General features: G+C 42.7%; 2 protein-coding genes across 3 annotated transcripts in view; one reads left to right on the top strand and one right to left on the bottom strand.

The window, feature by feature from the left end:
• The window catches only part of CCDC158 (coiled-coil domain containing 158), a 116,708-nt gene extending 110,949 nt beyond the window's left edge, over window positions 1-5,759 (top strand). For both annotated transcript variants that reach the window (XM_011927228.1, XM_011927227.1), the window contains one exon: window positions 5,552-5,759. In XM_011927228.1, the coding sequence (XP_011782618.1) occupies window positions 5,552-5,628 (77 nt within the window). In that variant the 3' untranslated portion in view covers window positions 5,629-5,759. The remainder of the gene's footprint in view (window positions 1-5,551) is intronic.
• A 2,824-nt stretch (window positions 5,760-8,583) lies between these two features.
• Window positions 8,584-12,817, bottom strand: STBD1 (starch binding domain 1). Its single transcript, XM_011927226.1, has 2 exons — window positions 11,723-12,817; window positions 8,584-9,609 (listed from the first exon to the last, which is right to left on the bottom strand). Exons 1-2 carry the CDS (start codon window positions 11,940-11,942, stop codon window positions 8,753-8,755), a joined length of 1,077 nt encoding a protein of 358 aa, XP_011782616.1. The 5' UTR covers window positions 11,943-12,817; the 3' UTR covers window positions 8,584-8,752.
• Between the last annotated feature and the right edge of the window lie 8,257 nt (window positions 12,818-21,074).

Here is a 21,074-nt window from a genome sequence, read left to right as displayed (position 1 = left end):
TTTGCATCTATGTTCATCATGGATATTGCTCTGTAGTTTTCTTTTTTTGTTATGTCCTTTCCTGGTTTTAGTATTAGGGTGATACTGACTTCATACAATGATTTAGGGAAGATTCCGTATTTCTCTATGTTTGAAACAGTTTCAGTAAGATTGGTACCAGTTATTTTTGAATGCCTGATAGAATTCAGCTGTGAATCCATCTGGTCTTGGACTTCTTTTTGCTGGCATTCTTTAAAGTACTGTTTCAATCTCACTACTTGTTATTAGTCTCTTCAGAGTTTCTGTTTTTTTCCTGGCTTAATCAGGAGGGTTATATGTCTCCAGGAATTTATCCATCTCCTCTAGATTCTCTAGTTTGTGCATATAAAGGTGTTCGTAGTAGCCCTAAATGATCTTTTGTATTTCTGTGGTATAAGTTGTAAAATCTCTGATTTCATTTCTAATTGAGCTTATTTGGATCTTCTATCTTCCTTTCTTAGTTAATATCACTAATGGTCTAATAATTTTATCTTTTTAAAGAACAAACTTTTTATTTCATTTGTCTTTTGTATTGTTTTTTATTTGTTTATTTCAATTTCATTTAATTCTGCTGTGATCTTTGTTATTTCTTTTCTTCTGCTGGGTTTGGGTTTGGTTTGTTCTTGTTTCTCTAGTTCCTTGGGTGTGACCTTAGAGTGTCTATTTGTGCTCTTTCAGACTTTTTTATGTAGGCATTTAAGGCTTTGAACTTTCCTTTTAGCACCACTTTTGCTGTATCCCAGAGGGTTCAATAAATTGTGTCACGAGTTTCATTCAGTTCAAAGAATTTTTAAATTTTCATCTTGATTTCATTATTGATCCAAAGATGATTCCAGAGTAGATTATTCAATTTCCATGTATTTATATAGTTTAAGGGTTCCTTTTGAAGTTAATTTTCAGTTTTATTCCTCTGTGGTCTGAGAGAGTACTTGATATCATTTTGATTTTCTGAAATTTATTTAGACTTGTTTTGTGGCCTATCATAAGATTTATCTTGGAGAATGTTCCATGGGCTAATGAAAAGAATGTATATTCTGCAGTTGTTGGGTAGAATGTTCTGTAAATATCTGTTAAGTCTGTTTGTTCTAGGGTATAGTTTAAGTTCATTGCATTAAGTGCATTGTTTTTTTTGTTTTTTTTTTGTTTTTTTTGTTTTTTTTTTTTTTTGCTGTTGTTGACTTTCTGTCTTGATGACCTGTCTAGTGCTATCAGTGGAATACTGAAGTCCTCCACTATTATTGTGTTAGCATCTATCGCATTCTTAGGTCTGGTAGTAATCATTTTATAAATTTGGGAATTCCAGTGTTAAGTACATATATATTTAGGATTGTGATATTTTCCTGTTGGACTGATCCTTTATCATTATATAATATCCCTCTTTGTCTTTCTGAACTGTTGTTGCTTTAAAGTATGTTTTGTCTGATATTAAGACTAGCTACCCCTGTTCGTTTGTGGTATCCATTTGCATGGAATATCTTTTTCCATCCCTTTACCTTAAGTTTATGTGAGTTCTTGTGCATTGGGTGAGTCTCTTGAAGACAGCAGATACTTGGTTGGTGGATTTTTATCCTTTCTGCCATTCTGTATCTTTTAAGTGGCACATTTAGGCCATTTACATTCAATGTTAGTATTGAGATATGAGGTACTGTTTTGTTCATCCTACTAGTTGGTGCCTGAATACCTTGAGGTTTTTTTTCTTTGTGTTATTGTTTTATAGGCACTGTGAGATTTATGCTTTAAGATGGTTCTATTTTGGTGTGTTTGGAGGTTTTGTTTCAAGATTTAGAATTCCTTTTAGCATTTTTTTAGTGATGGCTTGGTACTGGGGAATTCTCTCAGCACTTTTTTTTTTCTTTTTTTTGTCTGCAAAATACTTAATCTGTCCTTCATTCATGAAGCTTAGTTTTGCTGGGTACAAAATTCTTGGCTTGCAATTACTTTGTTTGAGGAGGCTAAAAATATGACCCCAATTCCTTCTGACTTGTAGGGTTTCTGCTGACAAATCTGCTGTTAATCTGATAGGTTTTCCTTTATGGGTTACCTGATACTTTTGCCTTGCAGCTCTTAAGATTCTTTCCATCATCTTGACATTAGATAACCTGATGACCATGTGTCTTTTTGCAGTGAATTTCACGGCTATTCTTTGAGCTTCTTGTATTTGAATGTCTAGATCACTAGTGAGACCAGGGAAATTTTCCTCAATTGTTCCCTCAAATAAGTTTTCTAGACTTTTAGATTCATTTTCTTCCTTATGAACACCAATTATTCTTGGGTTTGGCTGTTTAACATAATCCCAGACTTCTTGGAGGCTTTGTTCAATTTTATTAAATTATTTTTTCTTTGTCTGATTAGGCTACTTTGAAAGCCTTGTCTTCGAGCTCTGAAGGTTTCTCTTCTACTTGTTCTAGTCTATTGTTGACATTTTCCAATGCATTTTATATTTCTATAAGTGTGTCTTTCATTTCCAGAAATTGTGATTGTTTTTCTTTATATCTATTTCTCTGGAGAATTTTCCATCCATATTCTGTATTGTTTTTTAAATTTCTTTAAGTTGGTTTTTACCTTTCTCTGGTATCTCCATGAGTAGCTTAATCAACCTTCTGAATTCTTCATCTGGCAATTCAGAGATTTCTTCTTGGTTTGGCTACATTGCTGGCAAGCTAGTGTGACCTTTCAGGGATGTTATCAAACCTTGTTTTGTCATATTTCCAGAATTGCTTTTCTGATTCCTTCTGATTTGGGTAAACTATTTCAGTGGAAAAACCTGGAACTCAAGGTTCAGATTCTTTTGTCCCACAGGGTGACCCATTAATGTGGTGTCCTCCCCAAGGCCCAAGGGATGGGCCTTCCTGAGAGCTGGAGTGCAATGATCGTTATTGTTCTTGTGCTTCTAGCCACTGAATGGGTCTACCAGGCTCAGGGTTGGTGCTGGGAAATGTCTGCAAAGAGTCCTGTGATGTGATTCATCTTCAGGTCTCCCAGTCGTGGATACCAGCACCTCCTCTGGTAGAGGATGTAGGGGAGTAAAGTATACTCTGTGAGGGTCCTTGGTTATAGATATATTTAGTGTCCTGGCTTTATCAAATACTGGTTTTGCTAGCAGTGGTATGTTCACATGGACAGACTCAGGACCTCTGGGTAGCCAGAATGTTGCAGGCAGTGGAATTAGCAGCTGCTTTCTCCTTCCTTAGTACAGGGTTATTCTATCATTTCTATCATGGGTTACTATAATGTCCTGAGTTTGCTGGCCTCCAGCCAGGAGGTGGCACTTTCAAGAGAGCACAAGCTGTGATAGTAGACAGGGGAATATAAGCCTGCCCTAAGTTGGCCAGGGTAAGTATTTGGGTTTGTCAGGTGATATGTGGGGCCATCAAGCTCTCAATAGTTTGTGTGTTTTGTGATCAGCTACCAGTGCAGGTTAAAAAATACCATCGGATTAGGGCAGAGTTAGGTGAGTCTGAGCTGAGACTCTCCTTGGGTGAGGCCTGCTGTGGCCACTGTGGGGTATGCGTGGTGGTTCTTGGGCCAGTGGGGTTATGTTCCAGAGGTGAATTGGCAGCCTCTTTTGCCAAGGAAGTTGGGGAAAGCCTGTGCAGTAGGCCTCACCTAGCCTCCCACACAGTTGGCAAGGCCAATCTTGCTCCCACCATGCCCTACTAACAGCGCCAGTGTCTCCAGGCAGCCAGTGCAGGGCAGTGGTTGGGGGTTGCAGGTAGATCAGACCTTGCCCCTGTTATAAACTTCCCCACTGAGAAAGCAAGTATGGCTTTCAGGTCTCACCTGCCCCTTCTTCTCTGCCCACACTGTCAGCAGTGGCTTCTGTGTTCCTTTCTGTAGCATTTCCCATTCACCACCCAGATTCTGCTCAAAAGAATTTGTGCCCAGTTGAAATTATTACAGAGTTCAGTTGCAAGCTTCTTTCACTCTGCGACCACTCCCAAATTCTGCCAGCCACCTTCCCCAACTGCCCCTGTGAGATATAGTTAGGGATGGCTTCCCTGGGCTCAAGCTGGAGAATGGGAGTGCCTCCAAGGCCCCTCCCACTGCTCCTTCTACTTTTATATTTTGCACTAAATTTGTTCCAGTTCTAGGTAAGGTTAAATCCTTCTCCCGTAATCTGGATTTTCAGGTTCCCCAATGGGGTATATGTTCAGAGGCAGGATTTCCCCCTCTCACACTTTGGAAACTCACAGTTTTTTACCTGTCTTGTGGAATTTGCAGTGGCATGCTGCTTCTTTTAAAGGATCTGTAAATTCTTTTGGTTTTCCTGTTATGTTCCTGCAGTGGCTCTTGGAGCAAAAGTCAACGGTCTCCACACGTTTCTCTGTCCATCCAAGTTGGGGCTGCATGTCAGCCCTGTCTCCTATCTGCCATCTTCCTCTCCACATCTATTGTGAGTTTTTTGAAGGAAGATGCATTATCTTATTGATCATATTTTTATTCGCGCCATGACATATGTTTCTGAGTTTATCCGATGTATGCCACCAAACAATAATCCACATGGAAGACATATATTTGTTTACAAAATAAAAAGACCTTTTTGCTGAATGCAGTGTCTGGATGGGACACCTCTTGAAAATTCTAAAACAAGTATTTTTAGGGGGAATTTTGGGAGGACTGTCAAAACTTGAAGTGCATTTACGCTTTGACCCAGAAATTTCACTTCTGGCAATTTATTCTATAAAAAATGATTGTACAAATGCACAGAAGTGTTTATATAAAAGCATTTATTATAAGAAAGAAAGAAAGAAAAAAAGAAAGAAAGAGAGAGAGAAAGAAAGAAAGGAAGGAAGGGAGAAAAGGAAGGAAGGAAGGAAAAGGATGTAACCTTTTTTAGTCTGTTTACTAACATTCTAATAATTTGCATAATGAAATATTAGTAAATACTATGCAGTTACAACACAACATAAGCTGAACTGGAAAATTATTGACATTTTGTTATATGGAAAAAGGAAGCTACTGAACAATCTATACCATATATTTTCATTTGTGTAAAGAATAAAACATATGCACATGCAGATATTCAACAAATTGCTGGTAATGACCTCTCAGGCGGAGGCAGATTCCAGCAGATTGAGGGAGCAGAGGCAAAGACTGACCTTCATCTTTCTTTGTGTCCTTCTGAGGTGTTTGAATTATTTATAATTAGTATTACTTTTACAATTCTCATGCCCATTTAAAACAACTGAGGCTGGGCACAGTGGCGTATGCCTGTAATCCTGACACTTTGGGAGACCGAGGCAGGAGGATTGCGTGAGGCCAGGAGTCTGAGACCACCCTGGGCAACACAGAGAGACCCTGTCTCTACAAAATAAATAAGTAAATAAAACATCTGAACCACTAAAGATTTACCCTTAGCTCTCTTCCATAACACCAACCTTTTCAAAAATATGCTACATCACGATTTTTTAAGAATGTCTTGAGCTCAGAACATGTCTATTCTATACTAACAAGCTAATCTTTTAAGTAGCACATTATAGAATTAAAGCCTGAGTGGATTTTGTTATTCTAACTGTTTTATCAACATTTTCAGCCATGTCTTCAATGATCAGAAATCAAGAAAAGAGGATACAGAAAGTAAAAGACCAGGAAAAAATGTTACTAAAATGACTCGTTGCTTGCCTATTCTTTACAGAGGAATGAGGCCCAATTAATTGTGGTGTTACTTGTAATTAGTGCCCTGTGTACTTTTTCTTTTTATGTGAAAATTTAATAAAAGATGCCCTGTCTTGTAAACTCTATTTTGAAATAAACTATTCTTGAATCCCTCATGGTAAAACTTCAAACATCTGCTAGCTAGTATTTATACATTATAACAGTTAATACCTATAAAGTATTCATATGTAATAAAGTATTATAATTACCTTATAAGGTAATTAATCATAAGATATAATTTGTGCTTATTCAAATATACTGCAATAATTGTAGTTTTTTATTGTTGTTACTGGTCCCAAGACAATAGAATCTATTTTATTGTATTTTATTCTACTTAAATTTTAATTTAATTTAAGTGTTTTATTCAATCTAATGTAGCTTTAAAAAATTGCTGGGGGAAAAACTACTTTCACATGAAAGTGAAAGATGTGGTGTAATACCAAGGACAGAGGACAAACTTCAGCATACTAGCAGGGACTCATTTTGTGACTATGAACTCACTGTTCTGTCAATATCAGTGAGGGTAAACAGAGACCCAAACATCAGGGCCCCCAGTCAAAACTTTTACAGAAGTTTCCCTTTTTTGCTTATTAATAATAGTAAAGAAAGAAAACGATTTTGTTACTCTTTAGCAAGTTGGTAACTTCTAGATTATATCTATTCAGTCTGCTTTAATTATATTTTAATAAATTAGGGGGGTTTATATGTGAACCAAATAAAATGAGAGAAGAACAGATACAAAAATGAATCCGTTGTGTCAAAACATTAGGGACAATGTGGCAGATGGCTAGCTGTCCAAAACAAATCTTATGTTCCTGTAGTATAATCTGGAATTGTCACTGAGAAACAGCTGCCCAGCAAGAGTCTCTATTTCCCAATCCTGCCTCCCCTTGTATGTGGGTGTGGCCTGAGGGTTCTCATTAACAGAATGTGGACAGAGCAATATGTGGCACTTTCAGATCAAAGTATTAACATGCATGGGTGTTCTTCCTCACTTTATTTTCCCCTCCATGGGCTGGATGCAGAGGACAGGAGGGTTATAGGGGATGGTAGAGCCACAGGGCAGAAGGGAGTCTGGGTAACTGAATATCTGCAAGGAGGGGAGCTGCCCTCCTGCCAGGAGGACTCACTGCTGACAGTTACATGAGCAAGAAATCAGCCTCTGGTGCTGTAGCCTTCTTAAATGGATGGTGTCTGTTACAGCAGCTAGCAGCAGCCCTAACCTATGCAGACAACAAATGGAGTAGGGCATACATGCTGTCACCAGAAGATCCTCACGCTTCTGCTCTCAAGGGCAATGTTAGAACTGTAAGCACATCCAATTTTAAGTGAATTTTTAAAATATAAAGTGTAGTATTTATCTCTTAGATCAGTTGGCTTTACTGAAAGATTAATTATAATGTTACCAGGTAGTGATAAAATAGCCAGTAATAGAATTCTAGAGAGACTTTTACTTAAATTGTTTTACCTTTAATTTTCCTCATGGGCATGTTTGGGCATTCCACGCAGTAATGGTGAATGCCTTCTGCAGAGCTTATTAGTACAATATAAAATTCATTATGAAGTCTGTAAACAGTACACATGAATTTAACGTAAAAGTACCATGAGCCAAAAACTGTTAAACATAGTTCTTTTAAGCCCTTTCTTATGCTCTTTTCAGCTGGATTTATTCTTTTCAGCAAAAACCATCTTTTTAACAGGATTAAACATTATTTCACTGATAGATGTTAAACTTATTAAAAGTTATTTTAACATGTAAGAATTCATTTTCAAGTACAGGTATGCTGAATTTCCCTCCAGTCAAAGGTGAACTTTGAAAATAAATATTGTAAACTTTTTCTCCAAAGAGAGGAGAAAAACAGAATCTTCATGTCTTCTGTACCTTTTGATATTTGCTTTTCTGTATATGTCTGTTATTAGTGGAGGAAAATATTTGTATTTTATTTTACATCTAGGCTATTATGATACTAAAATTTAGACAAATAGTTCAGACATCGAATGAAGATATTAAAATTCAGGTTTTATTATTTGTTCAGTTATAATAACTTAAAGTTTAAATATTTGCTGTCTTCTTAGGGCAAAGATGTACTTCTGTACCACTGTCCTGTATAAATGTGTTACCCAAGATAGTGAGTGCTATGAAAGGAGAGGGAAGAGGGTGACAGATGGAAACGATTGCTGTAGGACAGTCCATCTATCCAGATGTGGTGGGGGAGGGGAGGAGAAGTGGAAGAGAGATGGTCCTACAGATGCTCCGATGGGTAAATGATGGGTGGTGTGTCTGTCCCTGTAGTCAGGCTGTGCCTGTACTTCACAGTCCTCTAAGAGGTGTCATTCAGGCTACTTCACTCAGCCTACCCCCACCCCCACTCATGTTCCCTTTCCTCATGGGCTGCCCTGCGACTGACTTCCATGACGATTGGTTCTCATTAGGCCCCTTGTTTCTACACCAGCCTTAGATCATTAAGACAAAGACATACTTGCTACCCTCATAGCACATAACCACGCCTGGCAGATGAAAATCAAACAAAAAGCATTAGGCAGTCTTAGAGCATTATCTTGTACCCTTACTAATCACATCCAGACCAGATATTTTCTAATCACAGTTTTGTATCATGTTAACTTTTTAAGCATAAAATATGTATGTAGTAAAAAGTGCTTCTCAAGCTGTACCAAGAGGAAGTCAGCTATGTTTGAGTGAGGCTTATTTTGCTACCATGGTTTAAAGATCACCTAAAGGCTCAAGCTTGAACCCTGGGCAGCTGGTTAATTTTTTTGCTCCATGACCACAGTTCACACCTGAAGCTTAGCCAAGTCACTCCCCAAGAGAATCAAGCCCTAAATGGATCATCACAAGTCCGTCAGTCCGTGCCACGGGGAAGAAAAGTTCACACTCACTGGAAGCATTATACACACACACACATATATTTCTGCACATTAGACAAAGGCCACTAGCAAATTTGAAACAATTCGGATGGCTGAATTTGGAGTCACACTGCCTTTATTTTTTTCAGTGTGTTCCACAACCTCAGCCTCTTCCACATTGTTCTACAGCTTCTCCAATACTTTGCAAACTGAATCAGTGAATCCCCCACCATGCGTGAACCACTTTATCCTCATGGCCAGTTTCTAGGAATCTATTGCTGCATTCTTCCCAGCGGGTAACCCCCCCATTCTCTACCAACACAAACTTCCACTCCACCACTGTATCTGCAGGCAGGAAAATGGAATGAGACCAGAACCCATCCTTGTTATAGTGGAGTGGGATGTAAGTGTTCCATCTCCCAAGACACTCATGGTCTCCAGTTACTGCAATGAATTGCACATCAGTGCTTGTGACATAATGGACCTGGAACCTGACACTAACTTGCTGAGACCCTGCAGGCATCACTGCTACCCTTTCTGTTTTCCCATGCACTTGCTGACCTCTTGCTTCCACCAGAGTGCTTCTTCCATTGTCCATTCCCTGGTTTACGCTTAACACTGGAGCCTTAAGACTGCCACCCACACCAGCATCCCCCCAAGATGAGTGCCTAGACACCATTTCCCACTCCTTGTGGTCAACCCGGTCCTGACTGTTCAAATGAGAGAGGCTCGCTTCTTCTTTAGCTCTGTTCATGAGCAGGTTGCTAGAAGGCAACTTCTCTGCAAAACATGTAGCTGCTTTAGCAGATATCTCTTGTCCTTTTTGGAATCCCCATTCTCCCATAGGAGATTTGAGGCTTTCATTTCTTGAAACTTCAGAGTAACTCCTAGAGTTACTGGTCTCAGAGGTAGCTGAAGCTTCTGTGTCTGGAAACTGTCCAGAAGAAACATATGCTCTTGAATTGTCACAGACTTCCCTGGAAGGATTCTGCAATCTCCGTGATGCTGCTTGCAGGTTACCAAGGTCTTTGGTCTTAGAAATCAAATGTCCATTGCTTTCTTGAAGATGCTCTAAGAAATCAAAGGAAAAATGTAATAGAGTCAGGTAGTTCATTTAAGAAAAAAGTTAGGCTGAGAAAATAGATTTAGTTACTGAAAGCTTTACTACTAATCAATCTGCAATTCACAAAGTCCGCCTCTATTAAAATAAAGTACTACTTAATTAACCAGTATGCTCCCAACACTGTGCTCTAAGAATACACATGTATATCTGACAATAAAAGGGACATCCAGGAGTATCAATGTGCTAACACAAGTGTAAATGAAGTGGTAAGCTGTAGAGGCAGACATGTAACCCCATCACAGTCCAGGCCATACTGGCATGCAGCCAAGTTAAGTTGCTTGGCTCCTATCATCAAAGAATGTTGTCCAGGCTGTGGGGCAAAGGGCTGCGTGGCTACCTTACAAACCAGAAGAGTACACTTGTACTCCCAGGGGAGGCGTGCAGGGCAGGGACTGGCTCTTGCAGATCTGCGGGCAGATCAGCAGGAGCCATCGCTGTGGGGAGATACAAAGAACAGTAGTGCATCCCTGGGCAGGAGTGGAGGGAGAACTGGGGGAAGGGGGCTGGTTTCTCCTTGCCAATCCCATATGCATTAGGAACCTCCTCAACAAAACAGTGTTTTGTACCCCCTTCCATAGTAAGCACTTTTAAAAAAATGTTCTTAAAAATACAAAATCCAAGTCCTCTAAAAATGCAGTTTCCTTCTTGGCCAGGCCAGTGGTAGTCCAAATAGCTCCCTGCAAGATTGAAATCTCCAAATCATACATAAAATCAGCACAGCTGCGGTTTTATGTGGGAGTGGTGGTGGTATGGGGACAACAGTCTTGTTTCACTGTATCTTTTTTTTTTTTTCTTTTTTGAGATGGAGTCTCGCTCTGTCGCCCAGGCTGGAGTACAGTGGTGGGATCTCGGCTCACTGCAACCTCTGCCTCCCGGGTTCAAGCGATTCTCCTGCCTTAACCTCTCAAGTAGCTGGGACTACCGGTACCTGCCACCACGCCCGGCTAATTTTTGTATTTTTAGTAGAGACAGGGTTTCACCATATTGGCCAGGCTGGTCTCGAACTCCTGACCTTGTGATTTGCCCGCCTCGATGATGGTGAGTTGGAAGTGAGAATGAACAAATATTATTCTGGATTCCCAACTTTTCAACCTAAAGCATGAGCTTGGTCTTCAGAAAAAAGATAAGTGAACTGTCTAGGCATCCCAGACCAATCATAGTAAAGGCACACGGGCAGATTTTCATGTGGCTGCACATGAACACCGCTGGGCTAAAAATAAAGTTCACAGATGTCATTTTCACCATTAGGCTTCTGTCCAGGCATGGGCACCTTGCCAAGGCAAGGCACTGGATGGTAATGTTTTCTGCCAGTGTTTGCTCTCTGCTTAGCAAACAGTGCCTAACATATAGAAATTTAAACCCAGATGTCAATTCTACTCATCAGGGTTGGGTCCCCTATTTAAGTAGTCCCTAGGGATGACCCTCCGGCCCTATTCTGGGGCAGCGTGGGGGGGACTTCCCACAGTGCTGAAACGGGCGACTAAGGCACAGGCCCAGGGCCTCAGCCACAGCCTTCATGGCCAGAGTCCAGCCTGAACTTTGCATTCCTAAAGAAGCGTCCAGATAGAAGGAGGCGCCCGCAGCTCGGTTGTTCCCAAACCCAGCTCTTCATCGGCTGTGCGATGGTAGGATGTGAGACTACCAGGATTGGGACTGAGAAAATGTCCCTGCTTGGGCAGAGATCGAAGAGGCTTGTAGGATCCCCTAAACCTAAGCTCTCCTTTCCAAAGGCCGGGAAGGGGCGCCGCCACTGCAGCCACCCGCACTGCACCAAGCGCCGCCAAGCGGGGGAGCTTATCCCCGCCGGAGGGGCAGGACCAAGTCCTCAGGCGCGGGCGCTGAGGCACTCGGCAAGGGCGCGGCCCTTGGAGGACCAGCCAAGAAGCCTGCCCGCGCATACCAAACAGCCTGGGAAACCGAGGGGCGTGGGGACGGCCCAGTTCCCTTAGGCAAGCCTGTCCTCAGGAGGAAAGCTCCAGGTGGGTTTGTCTCTTTCCTCCCTTCCTCGATTAACCTCAAAGCTCTGGCAGATGTGCCCTGGAGTCATAGGGGGAAGAATACCTGGTTTGGTGACCAGCTCCTGCCCGGAAGGTCCAGGGCTCAGTCCGCCGCTGCCACTCTGATGGCCTCCCGGAACCGCAGCTTCCCCAAGAGGGGCGTCCTTCTCTTGCTCCGCGTCCCCGTCCTTCCCGGTGTCTCCAGGGTCGCCCCGCAGCAACCAAACGAAAAGTGCTCCGGCCAGACCCCCTCCAACCAGCAGGGCAGACCAGACGGCGCCCATGGCTGAGAGGCTGCGGCCGCGGGAGACAACAGAGACTGGGACCGGGGCTCAGGTCACGCAGGCAGAGCCACACCTACCCCGCCCGCTCCAGCCTTTTACGGTTTCTGCGCCGGGCGCTCCGGTGGAGCCCGGCCCTGCGCGACCAGTACTCAACTTTCCCAGCCCCGCCCCGCTCCCCGCCCCTGGGCTGCGGCCCCGGGCTCCCTCCCGGGGAAGACTCCAGCGCTCTTCTGTCCCTACACTTTCTGTTCCCGGCCCTGCCAGTTGCCAGCTGCCGGGGCGCAGGGGTCGGCGTTCCACGTGTGTCCCGCGTGAAGAACCGAAGTGCGCACAACTGCCGCGCGCAGCCGGGACCTGCCCCACAGCCCTTCCTTCTCCCGCCTGCTGCCCGCGAGGCCTAGCCCTGCCTGGGCCAGCGCCGGGCACCTCGGCGCCTCCTCCCCAGGGAAGCTCAGCAGCAAACGGTCAGCTAGAGGCCGAGAGCTTCCTGGAACTTAGAGGTGGGAGAGGCCGCGGGCGTCGGTGACGCGCGGGCTGGAGCGCTGGCTAGAGCTGTGGCGCGTTCGGGTGGGACGGGTGGCCCGGAGGACAGCGGGCGCGGTGCAGGGAAACTGGGAGCCCTAGTGGAAGCTCCGCTTTGCCGCCTGCTCACCGCGCTTAGCCTCCCCAAGCCTCCGCCTCCCCGCCTGTAAAATGAAAGGATTGGACTGAGGACCATCCATCTAAAGGTATCAGTCAGCTCAACCTCATCCAGTCTCGTCCTCTTTGGGCGTGTATGGCTACTGAAATGCGCGCCCATCTGTGTGAACTGGATGTTGTCCATGGACGAGCTCCTACAGATAAGTTTGTTAATAAAAACAGCAGCTCTCTATTAAGCAGTGTCTGTATTCCAGATGTTTTATGTGTGTATTTAATTTAATCCTCACAAGACAACAACCCGGTGGGGTGTTACATACATTTCTTTGTAAATCCTTTCCTCTGCTGATGTTATGATTTTGCACAACAGCTTCAAGCTGATGGTCCCCACGTCTGTGTCTGCAGCTCCCATCTTTCCCTTGGACTCCGACATTCAACTGCTAAAGGCCACAGATGCCAAACACCTGCCTTGGAGTAATTACTATAATTGCTGTCTCTGGTAGGACAAATTATCAAGTGTGCCCCTTGCTCCGAATGGGGAGTAGCCCTTAACGGGGTGCAAGGTTCTGCCAGTTGGGTTACTGGAGGGCTGATGCACGCCTTGATGCGGCCACAACTTCTGTAATCGTAAGAGAGGGGGTAGAGGAGAGGTGAGGGTGAAGACTGCCTACTGGGCATCTCCTTGTGGATGTCTAATAGACTTCTCAAGCCCAACTCATCCAGACCTGAACTCCCCACCTAACTCCCCAAACCTACTACTCTCCTCACTTTCCCCATCTCAGGAAGTGGCAACTACATCCTTCCCATTGCTGCAAAACAAAACACAGCAAGCTCCTACAGGCCACTTTCAAACCACCAGTCAGCGTGATCCTGTTAAAACACCCCAGTTCTCTGCTCAAGACCCTCCAGTTGCTCCAGATCACACAGAAAAACCTTTAAGACCCTGCAGGATCTGTTCCCCATGACCACTGTGCGTTCACCTCCATCTTGCCACCTCCAGCCACACTGGCTTCCTTGCCTAGAGTCATCCTTCCTGCAGACATCCTCTCTCTCTCATCCCCTTCAGGTCTTGGCACAAGTGTTATCTGCGCCCCCACTGCCCCCTCCCCCGCCAGCCCTTCCTTGACAATCCCAGTTTTGATTACAATCCTACTTCCTATATCCTTCCCTTGCTCCATTGTTCTCATTAGCACTTAGGGTATCATTTCTAATACACTCTATAATCCGCGTGTCTGTGGTTTAATTTCTCTTTCCTCCCTTCAGAGTGTAAATGACAGCAGGGATTATTGTCCTTTGTTCTCTGCTAACTTCTTAGCACCTGTAACCTTTCCAGAGTGAGCGCTTAGAAGTACAGGTTGAATGAATGAATTAAAAGCCCCACATACTTTCACTCTAGAGCATTATTGGTATTTTCATTACATAGATTCCATATGCATTTTTAGTCCATGTGGATATTACCTTTCCTTGAAATTTCATTTTATGTATAATAAAAAGTGACCATAAAGCTGTATTTTTAAGAGAATGAATGTCACTGTATAAAATAAGATTCTTCCAGCCTGGGCAGCATAGCAAAACCCTGTCTCTATGGAAAAATACAAAAATGAGCTGAGCAAGGCGGTGGCGCTTGTAGTCCCAGCTACTCAGGAGGCTGAGGATCACTTAAGCCTGGGAGGTGGAGGCTGCAGTGAGCCGTGATCATGCCACTGCACTCCAGCCTGGTTGACAGAGGGAGACCATCTCAAAAAATCTGATAAAAATAAAAGATCCCTCGCATGCGCAGTTCACATAGGGTTTGTGCTCCTGTGAGAATCTAATGCCGCTACTGATCTGATAGGAGGTGCAGCTCAGGCAGTAATGCTCGCTTGTCCACCACTCACCTCCTACTGTGCAGCCTGCTTCCTAACAGGCCTCAGACCAAGGTTTGGGGACTCCTGTCTAAGGGATAAAATCCCAGAGAATCTAAAATCCTTCAGATGTGAGCCCCGCTATTCACTTATAATACCTAAAAGGCTCTTAATATTTATTGTTGTCATCAATTTCTATTCATTTATTTAAAATAATACCAAAAATTATTTTCTCAACCCATCAGAATTATTTTTACATTGTATCATATTGATCATGCAACATTTTTATTTTTTTATTTACTTTTTTCTTTGGGAATCCCAAGAAGCAAATGCAACAGTTTTAAAGAACATTATTTGGCCTTCCTTTTGGCTTTTCCAAACTTAAGTGTTGGCTCGTTGATTTCTGTGTTGCTGCTCTTTTAAGAAAATGCTCCAATCATAGTCATATGTTTATATTAAAGGTTCATAGCCACATATCCTAAAAGCATTCTTGTCGCACTGATGATACCCATGCTTATCACTATACAATTGCAGAATAATCATGTTTGCCTCCATAGAGAAAACTGAGAGCGCCTAGGAAGATAGTGTTGTCAGGGAGCAAAAAAGCTAGCACGTTTGTGCAGACAAAGGAGGAAGATGATGAGTTCTGCTGGGATGTGTTAAATTGGAGGCACAAGCAGGAAGTTGGAACTGGGTTTCTTTCGTTTAAGAAGAGGATCAAGCCTGGAGATGTTGGAAATTCTGCATAGAGAGGTGGTAATTAAATCCATAGTAAAGATTAATGTTATAAAGAGAAATGAAGGATGGATGAGCCCTTGGCACAATTGCAAGAAGAAAGATTGGGAAGTTGCCTCTGTGTTGCTACTTATATTGCAATTCTGTCTTGAGATTATATTTTATGGGCCATAATGTAGAAGCCATTTTCTAATTGATATTATTCTATTTAATAAGGTATGAATAGACATAGATGGATATTTTAAAGTTTATTTTATTATATATTTTTTCCTTTAAACTTATGCCAGACACATGGAGATAAAAATGCTCTGTAGGCATTGAATACCCTGACTCCTTGCATCTAAGGGGGTGGTTTTTCCCCAGCAGGACCATGATTGCAACCTGCAGAAGAACAAGTGAGGGGAGGAGTAGTGAGAAATGACATAAAAGGAGCTCATAAGAGCCAAGTCCTCAGGGGTCTTGCAGGCCATGGTGCTGGGGAGTGGCTTTTAGCTCAAGTGTAATGTACTCTTATAGTGCCAGGTAGACTGCCCTACTGTTGAACATGGACAAGTCACCAGGACATTCCAAAATAATAGGACGTCTTTTCTGTTTGACTATAATCTCCCTGAGGGCAGGCAATGGGTTTCAGGTACCTTTGTAAGTCTGTGTTTTTCCCAGTGCTTACAAGAGACAAAATATACAGGCAATAACCAGACCATATGTAAGATAGAACTCTGACCTTACGATAGGCAGCAAAGAACTTAAGAAGTCAAACTCCCATCTTTAGCAACCATCCAGGATGACAAATAACAACCCTTGTATCATTTGGTCTTAAATGGCTGAGACTTGGTGAATCAGGGACAGTTGTCTCTAATTTTTGTCCCTGCTTCTAACTTAGCACCATGCAGAGAAAGCCAAATATGCCCACTTAAACCATCACATAGGATGCCCTGCTTCTAGTTAGCTGCCTACAGTTTCCTCTGCCAACAGGGCACACTGGAAGCCTTCTGTTTTTCCACCGCAAACTTTTCCCACCCCTCTGCCTGCCTTCGAGTCTCTGCCAAATGTGAGTGATGGTTGCTGATTCTCTTGACATAGCAAGCTCTAAATAAATAATATTTGCTTACTCTCACAAAAATAAATAAATAAATAAATAAACTTATGCCAGAAAAGATTGCTTAATCCTGGCTTAGAGGGATGAGGACAGAACAATGAAAAGCAACTCTGTTTGCAAAGTCAAAGAGACTAAAGACTGTGGGAAGGAAGAACCACAGAAGAGGGAGAACGAAAATCAGATAAGGAAAGCAGTTCAAGAAGGTAGCGGGGAGGGGGAGGGGGAATGGAGGCATTGCTGAGCGGAACTTAAGTGATAGAGAACTGAAGGGAAAATGGTTGCATTTGGCACATAAGAGGCCATCAGTAGCTCTGCAGTGTTTGTAGGGGTGAGAGTTGGATTTCAGAATGCTAAGGTATAAATGTTGTGAAAGGATAAGAAGTCCTGAATTGAGTTATCTCTCTCTTGAGAAATGTGGAGGCAAAAGGTTGGAGAGAAACAGGAGGGTTGCTTAAGAATAGAACAGGATACCCAGCGCCGTGGGAGGATCTCTCGAGGCCAGGAGTTCGAGACCAACCTGGGCAACAGAGGGAGACCCCCCCCCCACCAGCATAAAAAAAAATAGACCAGGACTCAGGGCAGTTCCTATAAACCAAGAGAGACTTAAGCACGAGTGGAAGCAGGAAAGAGCCAGTGGAGACTGAGCTTGAAGACATGAGAAGCAGAGGAAATATTTTTTTCATGGGACTTTCATAAGGCACAAGAGGGAGATGGGTCAGGAATGCCAGTGGAAGAACTGGCCTTGGATGAAGGAAAGAGAGGAGAAGGGCATGAAAAAAGTAAAGAATGAAAATAAGGGACATTTTGTGCTATAAAGGAAGTAGTCAGTGAGGTTATCAGCTGAGTGTGAGAAAGGAAATCTGGCTGGAGTTTTAAGAAAAGCAGAGAAAGTAGATAATGACCACCGGGAGAAGACATGGCCAGTAGAAGAGCTGTCTCTGCTGGAGTCCTGTTGCCTCTCCACAGTGGGTTATAATAAGAAAGAGATTTGGTCTTGTCCTTTCGTTGCTGGCACAGAAAACCTAGAACCCTTGGGATTTGTTATTCCTAATGGGACAGTTTCAATCACACCAGGTTTTCCCTTATGGTGTCAGTATTTTTGAGGTTTGTCTCATCCCCACTTTAGATCATAAATCCCTTGCTGGTCACAGCTTGGTCATCTTTGTATTCCCTGGAATGTCAAGTCTATCATCTAATAGGCCTTCTTTTTATTGTTTTTGTTCGTTGAATAACTAAAATATGCCGGCACCAGGCTAAGTGCTTTATAAAGATTATCTCATCCTTATGAATGGAATGCTTGGAGGGAAGTAATCTGTCCAAGGTCATACAGTTAATAAGTGACCAAGCTGGGATTTTGAACCTGGTGTTCTGACCCCCAGGATCCATGCTCTGAAACCCTAGCTTCACTGAAATCTGAGGATTCTTAAACTATGTTCAAATTTCAAAGCATAGGTTTTAGAAGTGAGTGTGCCAATTTGGATGTGTGACACTAGAGAACCCTTATGGGAGTGTTTCAGTGTTTGTGGCGACTTTCAAACTTGTTCTTGGTCTGTAATAACTCTCTGCAACCCCTCTCTCCGTTAGGGGAATGCACTTATCACCCTCAGCACCTGTCCATTGCTGTCAGATGTCTGGCTCCTAGGGAACTACATAACATTAACCACAAGTACAACCTCTCTGCAAAGCAGTCACATTGGAGCTGCCCAGTTTCAGGTTTCACAGAGACATTTTCTAACTGAAACTGTCTGCAAACCTCTGACTCATCTTAGTTCCAGAATAGACTCAAGGCTGACATCAGTCATGCTAAGTCATGAATACTTTAGAAAAGGAGATCTGTGTTAGGCAACTAGCTCACTATCTACAGAAAAATAAAGCTGGATTACTACTTTGTACCACATAAATGATGAACTCCAGATGAAATAAAGTCCTAAATGTAAATGGCAAAACTATGAATAGAACAAAATCCAGGAAACTGGCAATGTGACATTGCCTAACATAGGAGGCCAAAAAACTTTTTTGACTTCATTAAAATGATGCTACCTGGTCAATGAAGGGTGCCATACAGTTATCAGATAGAGCCAAACTGGGGGAAGATATTTGTGTTGTCTAAAACTGACAAGAGATTAATACCTAGCTCTACAATGAACTCTTACAAATTGGCAAGAAAAAGACACAAGATCCAATACAAAAAATGGATGAGGGACGCTCTTTCCTCAGTGCCCAGAACAATGACTGGAACATAATAGGCACAGTAATTTTTGGCTGAATAAAATTAGACACAAAAATGTTTAAACTCATTGATAGTCAGATAAATACAAATTAAAACAATGATATGCCATTTTACATCCACCAGAGAGACAAACATTAGAAAGAAGATGCGTGGTGCTGCTGTTGGGAGAGTCAACAGGTGCAAACGCTCTGGAAGAGTGTTGTGAAGCTAAGTATGCATATAGCTGATGGCTGTGCAATCCCATGCCTCAACATGTAGGCCCAGGGAAAAATGTGCACAAGACTATAAGGGATATACAGTGTTACTTGGACCAACAGCAAGTTCGAGGCCCCCTGGCTGTTCATCATAGGGTAATAACTAAGTAAAATGCAGTAGATGCCTATGAAATACTATGCAGTAGTTAGAACAATGAACAAGATCTACACACAATGTAATTAAATCTTAAATACACGGCCACTGCACTTCAGCCTGGGTGACAGAGCGAGACTCCGTCTCAAAAAAAAAAAAAAAAAATCTTAAATACACAATGGTGACTAGAAAGGCAAGAAACAATGACTTACAGTACAATAATATTTATGCAAGTTGAAAACACATAAACACTCCAAATAGCACTACTGAGGCTTCAAAGACACATGCATATTTAGGGACAATTCTTACCACATTAAAGGAAGTGGCTTTGGTGGGCAAATGCATAGGAATAGGAGTTGGGATAAAAGAAGGATGAATGAATAAATAAAGAGGTCCAGGGTGGGGCCTGGATTCGGCTTTCCTAACAAGCTGCCAGTTGATACTGGTCTGTTGGCCTCACTGTAAGTAGCAAGGAGACTAAGGAATAAGGTGAACTCAAACCTTGCAGGCTGAAAGAGGAAGTGAGGAAGAATGGAGGGAAATACGAGACAGGAAGGAAGAGGAGAACAGGCAATTTTTGAAGGGTGGAGTCAGGGAGCGTCCAAGGCAAGGGCAGCGGGCCCAGCACACAGAAAAGGGAAGAGCCCATGGGTGCCATTGGCAATCTCTGCTTCCTCCAGTCAGACCTCCCGGGCCATGCCATGCACTCCAGCTCCTCACACAATTAGATACAATTCAAATAATTGTAATAATGAGTGAAAGACTCCCAATTCCCACCAGATGCACACTGTTACTGGAGAGAATGTAGGCCAGATTTCTCCTCAGAGAGATCCTCCCCAACCAAAGTTGGTCCTCGCCCTCACTCCCGCAGGCCTGCCCCCTGCTATTCTCCATCCCTGCACCCCATTAATTGCCCGTGTCACTCTCCATATTATCTTCTTTGATTAAAGTTGTGTTTCCCTCCCTGGATTGCAAGCTCACAAGGGCAGGGAATTTATAGGTTTCTCTCAGTGACTATAGGGTGCCTAGTGTCCTACATGGTAGAGGCTCAAATTTGTATTTGTTGAGTGAATGAATAAACGAATATCGAGAATGGTCAAGCACTAGCATGCACTACCAAAATATAGGATGTAAATGTGCAAGAGATTTTTTTAAAAAGAATTGACAGTTATCTTCTTGGGAGAGAATGAGGTAGATTAGACCAGGACAGATCTAGTAAAGCCACATGAGGGCAAAGTTTGGGGTGTCCCTTTATCTCATTTCTTGTCTTCTTCCTCTTTGGTATTATTCTTTTTTGTGTGTGAGACAGAGTCTCACTCTGTCGCCCACACTGGAGTGCAGTGGCACAATCTCAGCTCACTGCAATCTCCGCCTTCCAGGTTCAAGTGATTCTCCTGCTTCAGCCTCCTGAGTAGCTGGGATTACAGGCACCTGCTACCACACCTGGCTAATTTTTGTATTTTTTTTTTTTTTTTTAGTAGAGACGGGGTTTCACCATGTTGGTCAGGCTGACCTCGAACTCCTCACCTTGTGACCCACCCACCTCAGCCTCTCAAAGTGCTGGGATTACAGGCGTGAGCCACCGTGCCCGGCCTCAGTATTATTCTTTAACTGCTTTCTGATTCCACCCATCCACCCAAAACCATGGCACTGTAAATATTGTTATCTGTGAACATTTGTCAGAAAGAAAGTTGATGTGTCACCAATACCTTACAGTGAATTTGTTTGATATTTTAAAATCAGTCTAGAGGGAGGACAAACTAAAAGAATGCATTTTTTATTGATATGTCATATTTGTACATTTTTATGGGGTACATGTGGTATTTGTTACATGCACAGAATGTGTAATGATCAAGTCAGGATATTTAGAGTATCCAGCATTCTATGTGTTGGGAACATTTCAAGTCCTCTCTTCTAGGTATTTTGAAGTATATAATACTTTGTTACTCTGATATCAAATATTACAATTAATTCCTTCTAACTGTCTGTATTTATTAACCAACCAACCTCTCTCTTTATTCCTCCCCCACCCCCTACACACCCTTCCCTGCCTCTAGTAACTATCATTTTGCCCTCTACCTCCATGAGGTCAACTTTTTTAGCTCCTAGATATGAATGAGAACATGCAATATTTGTCTTCCTTGCTTGGCTTATTTCACATAATATAATATCCTCCAGTTTCATCTGTTGCTGCAAATGATAGGATTTCATTCTATGGCCAACTTAGATTTCATTATGTATTT

The sequence above is a fragment of the Colobus angolensis genome, unplaced genomic scaffold (assembly GCF_000951035.1).
Source record: "Colobus angolensis palliatus isolate OR3802 unplaced genomic scaffold, Cang.pa_1.0 Scaffold70, whole genome shotgun sequence".
Lineage (NCBI taxonomy): Eukaryota > Metazoa > Chordata > Mammalia > Primates > Cercopithecidae > Colobus > Colobus angolensis.
The sequence above is the reverse complement of the archived record's forward strand: the minus strand, read 5'-3'. Positions and strand labels throughout refer to the sequence as shown.

Coding starts and splice junctions, on each gene's coding strand:
- STBD1 (XM_011927226.1), bottom strand. CDS start 11,942: ATGGGCGCCGTCTGGTCTGCCCTGCTGGTTGGAGGGGGTCTGGCCGGA. Junction 9,610..11,722: donor GGAGCTGGTCACCAAACCAG/GTATTCTTCCCC, acceptor TTGATTTCTTAG/AGCATCTTCAAGAAAGCAAT.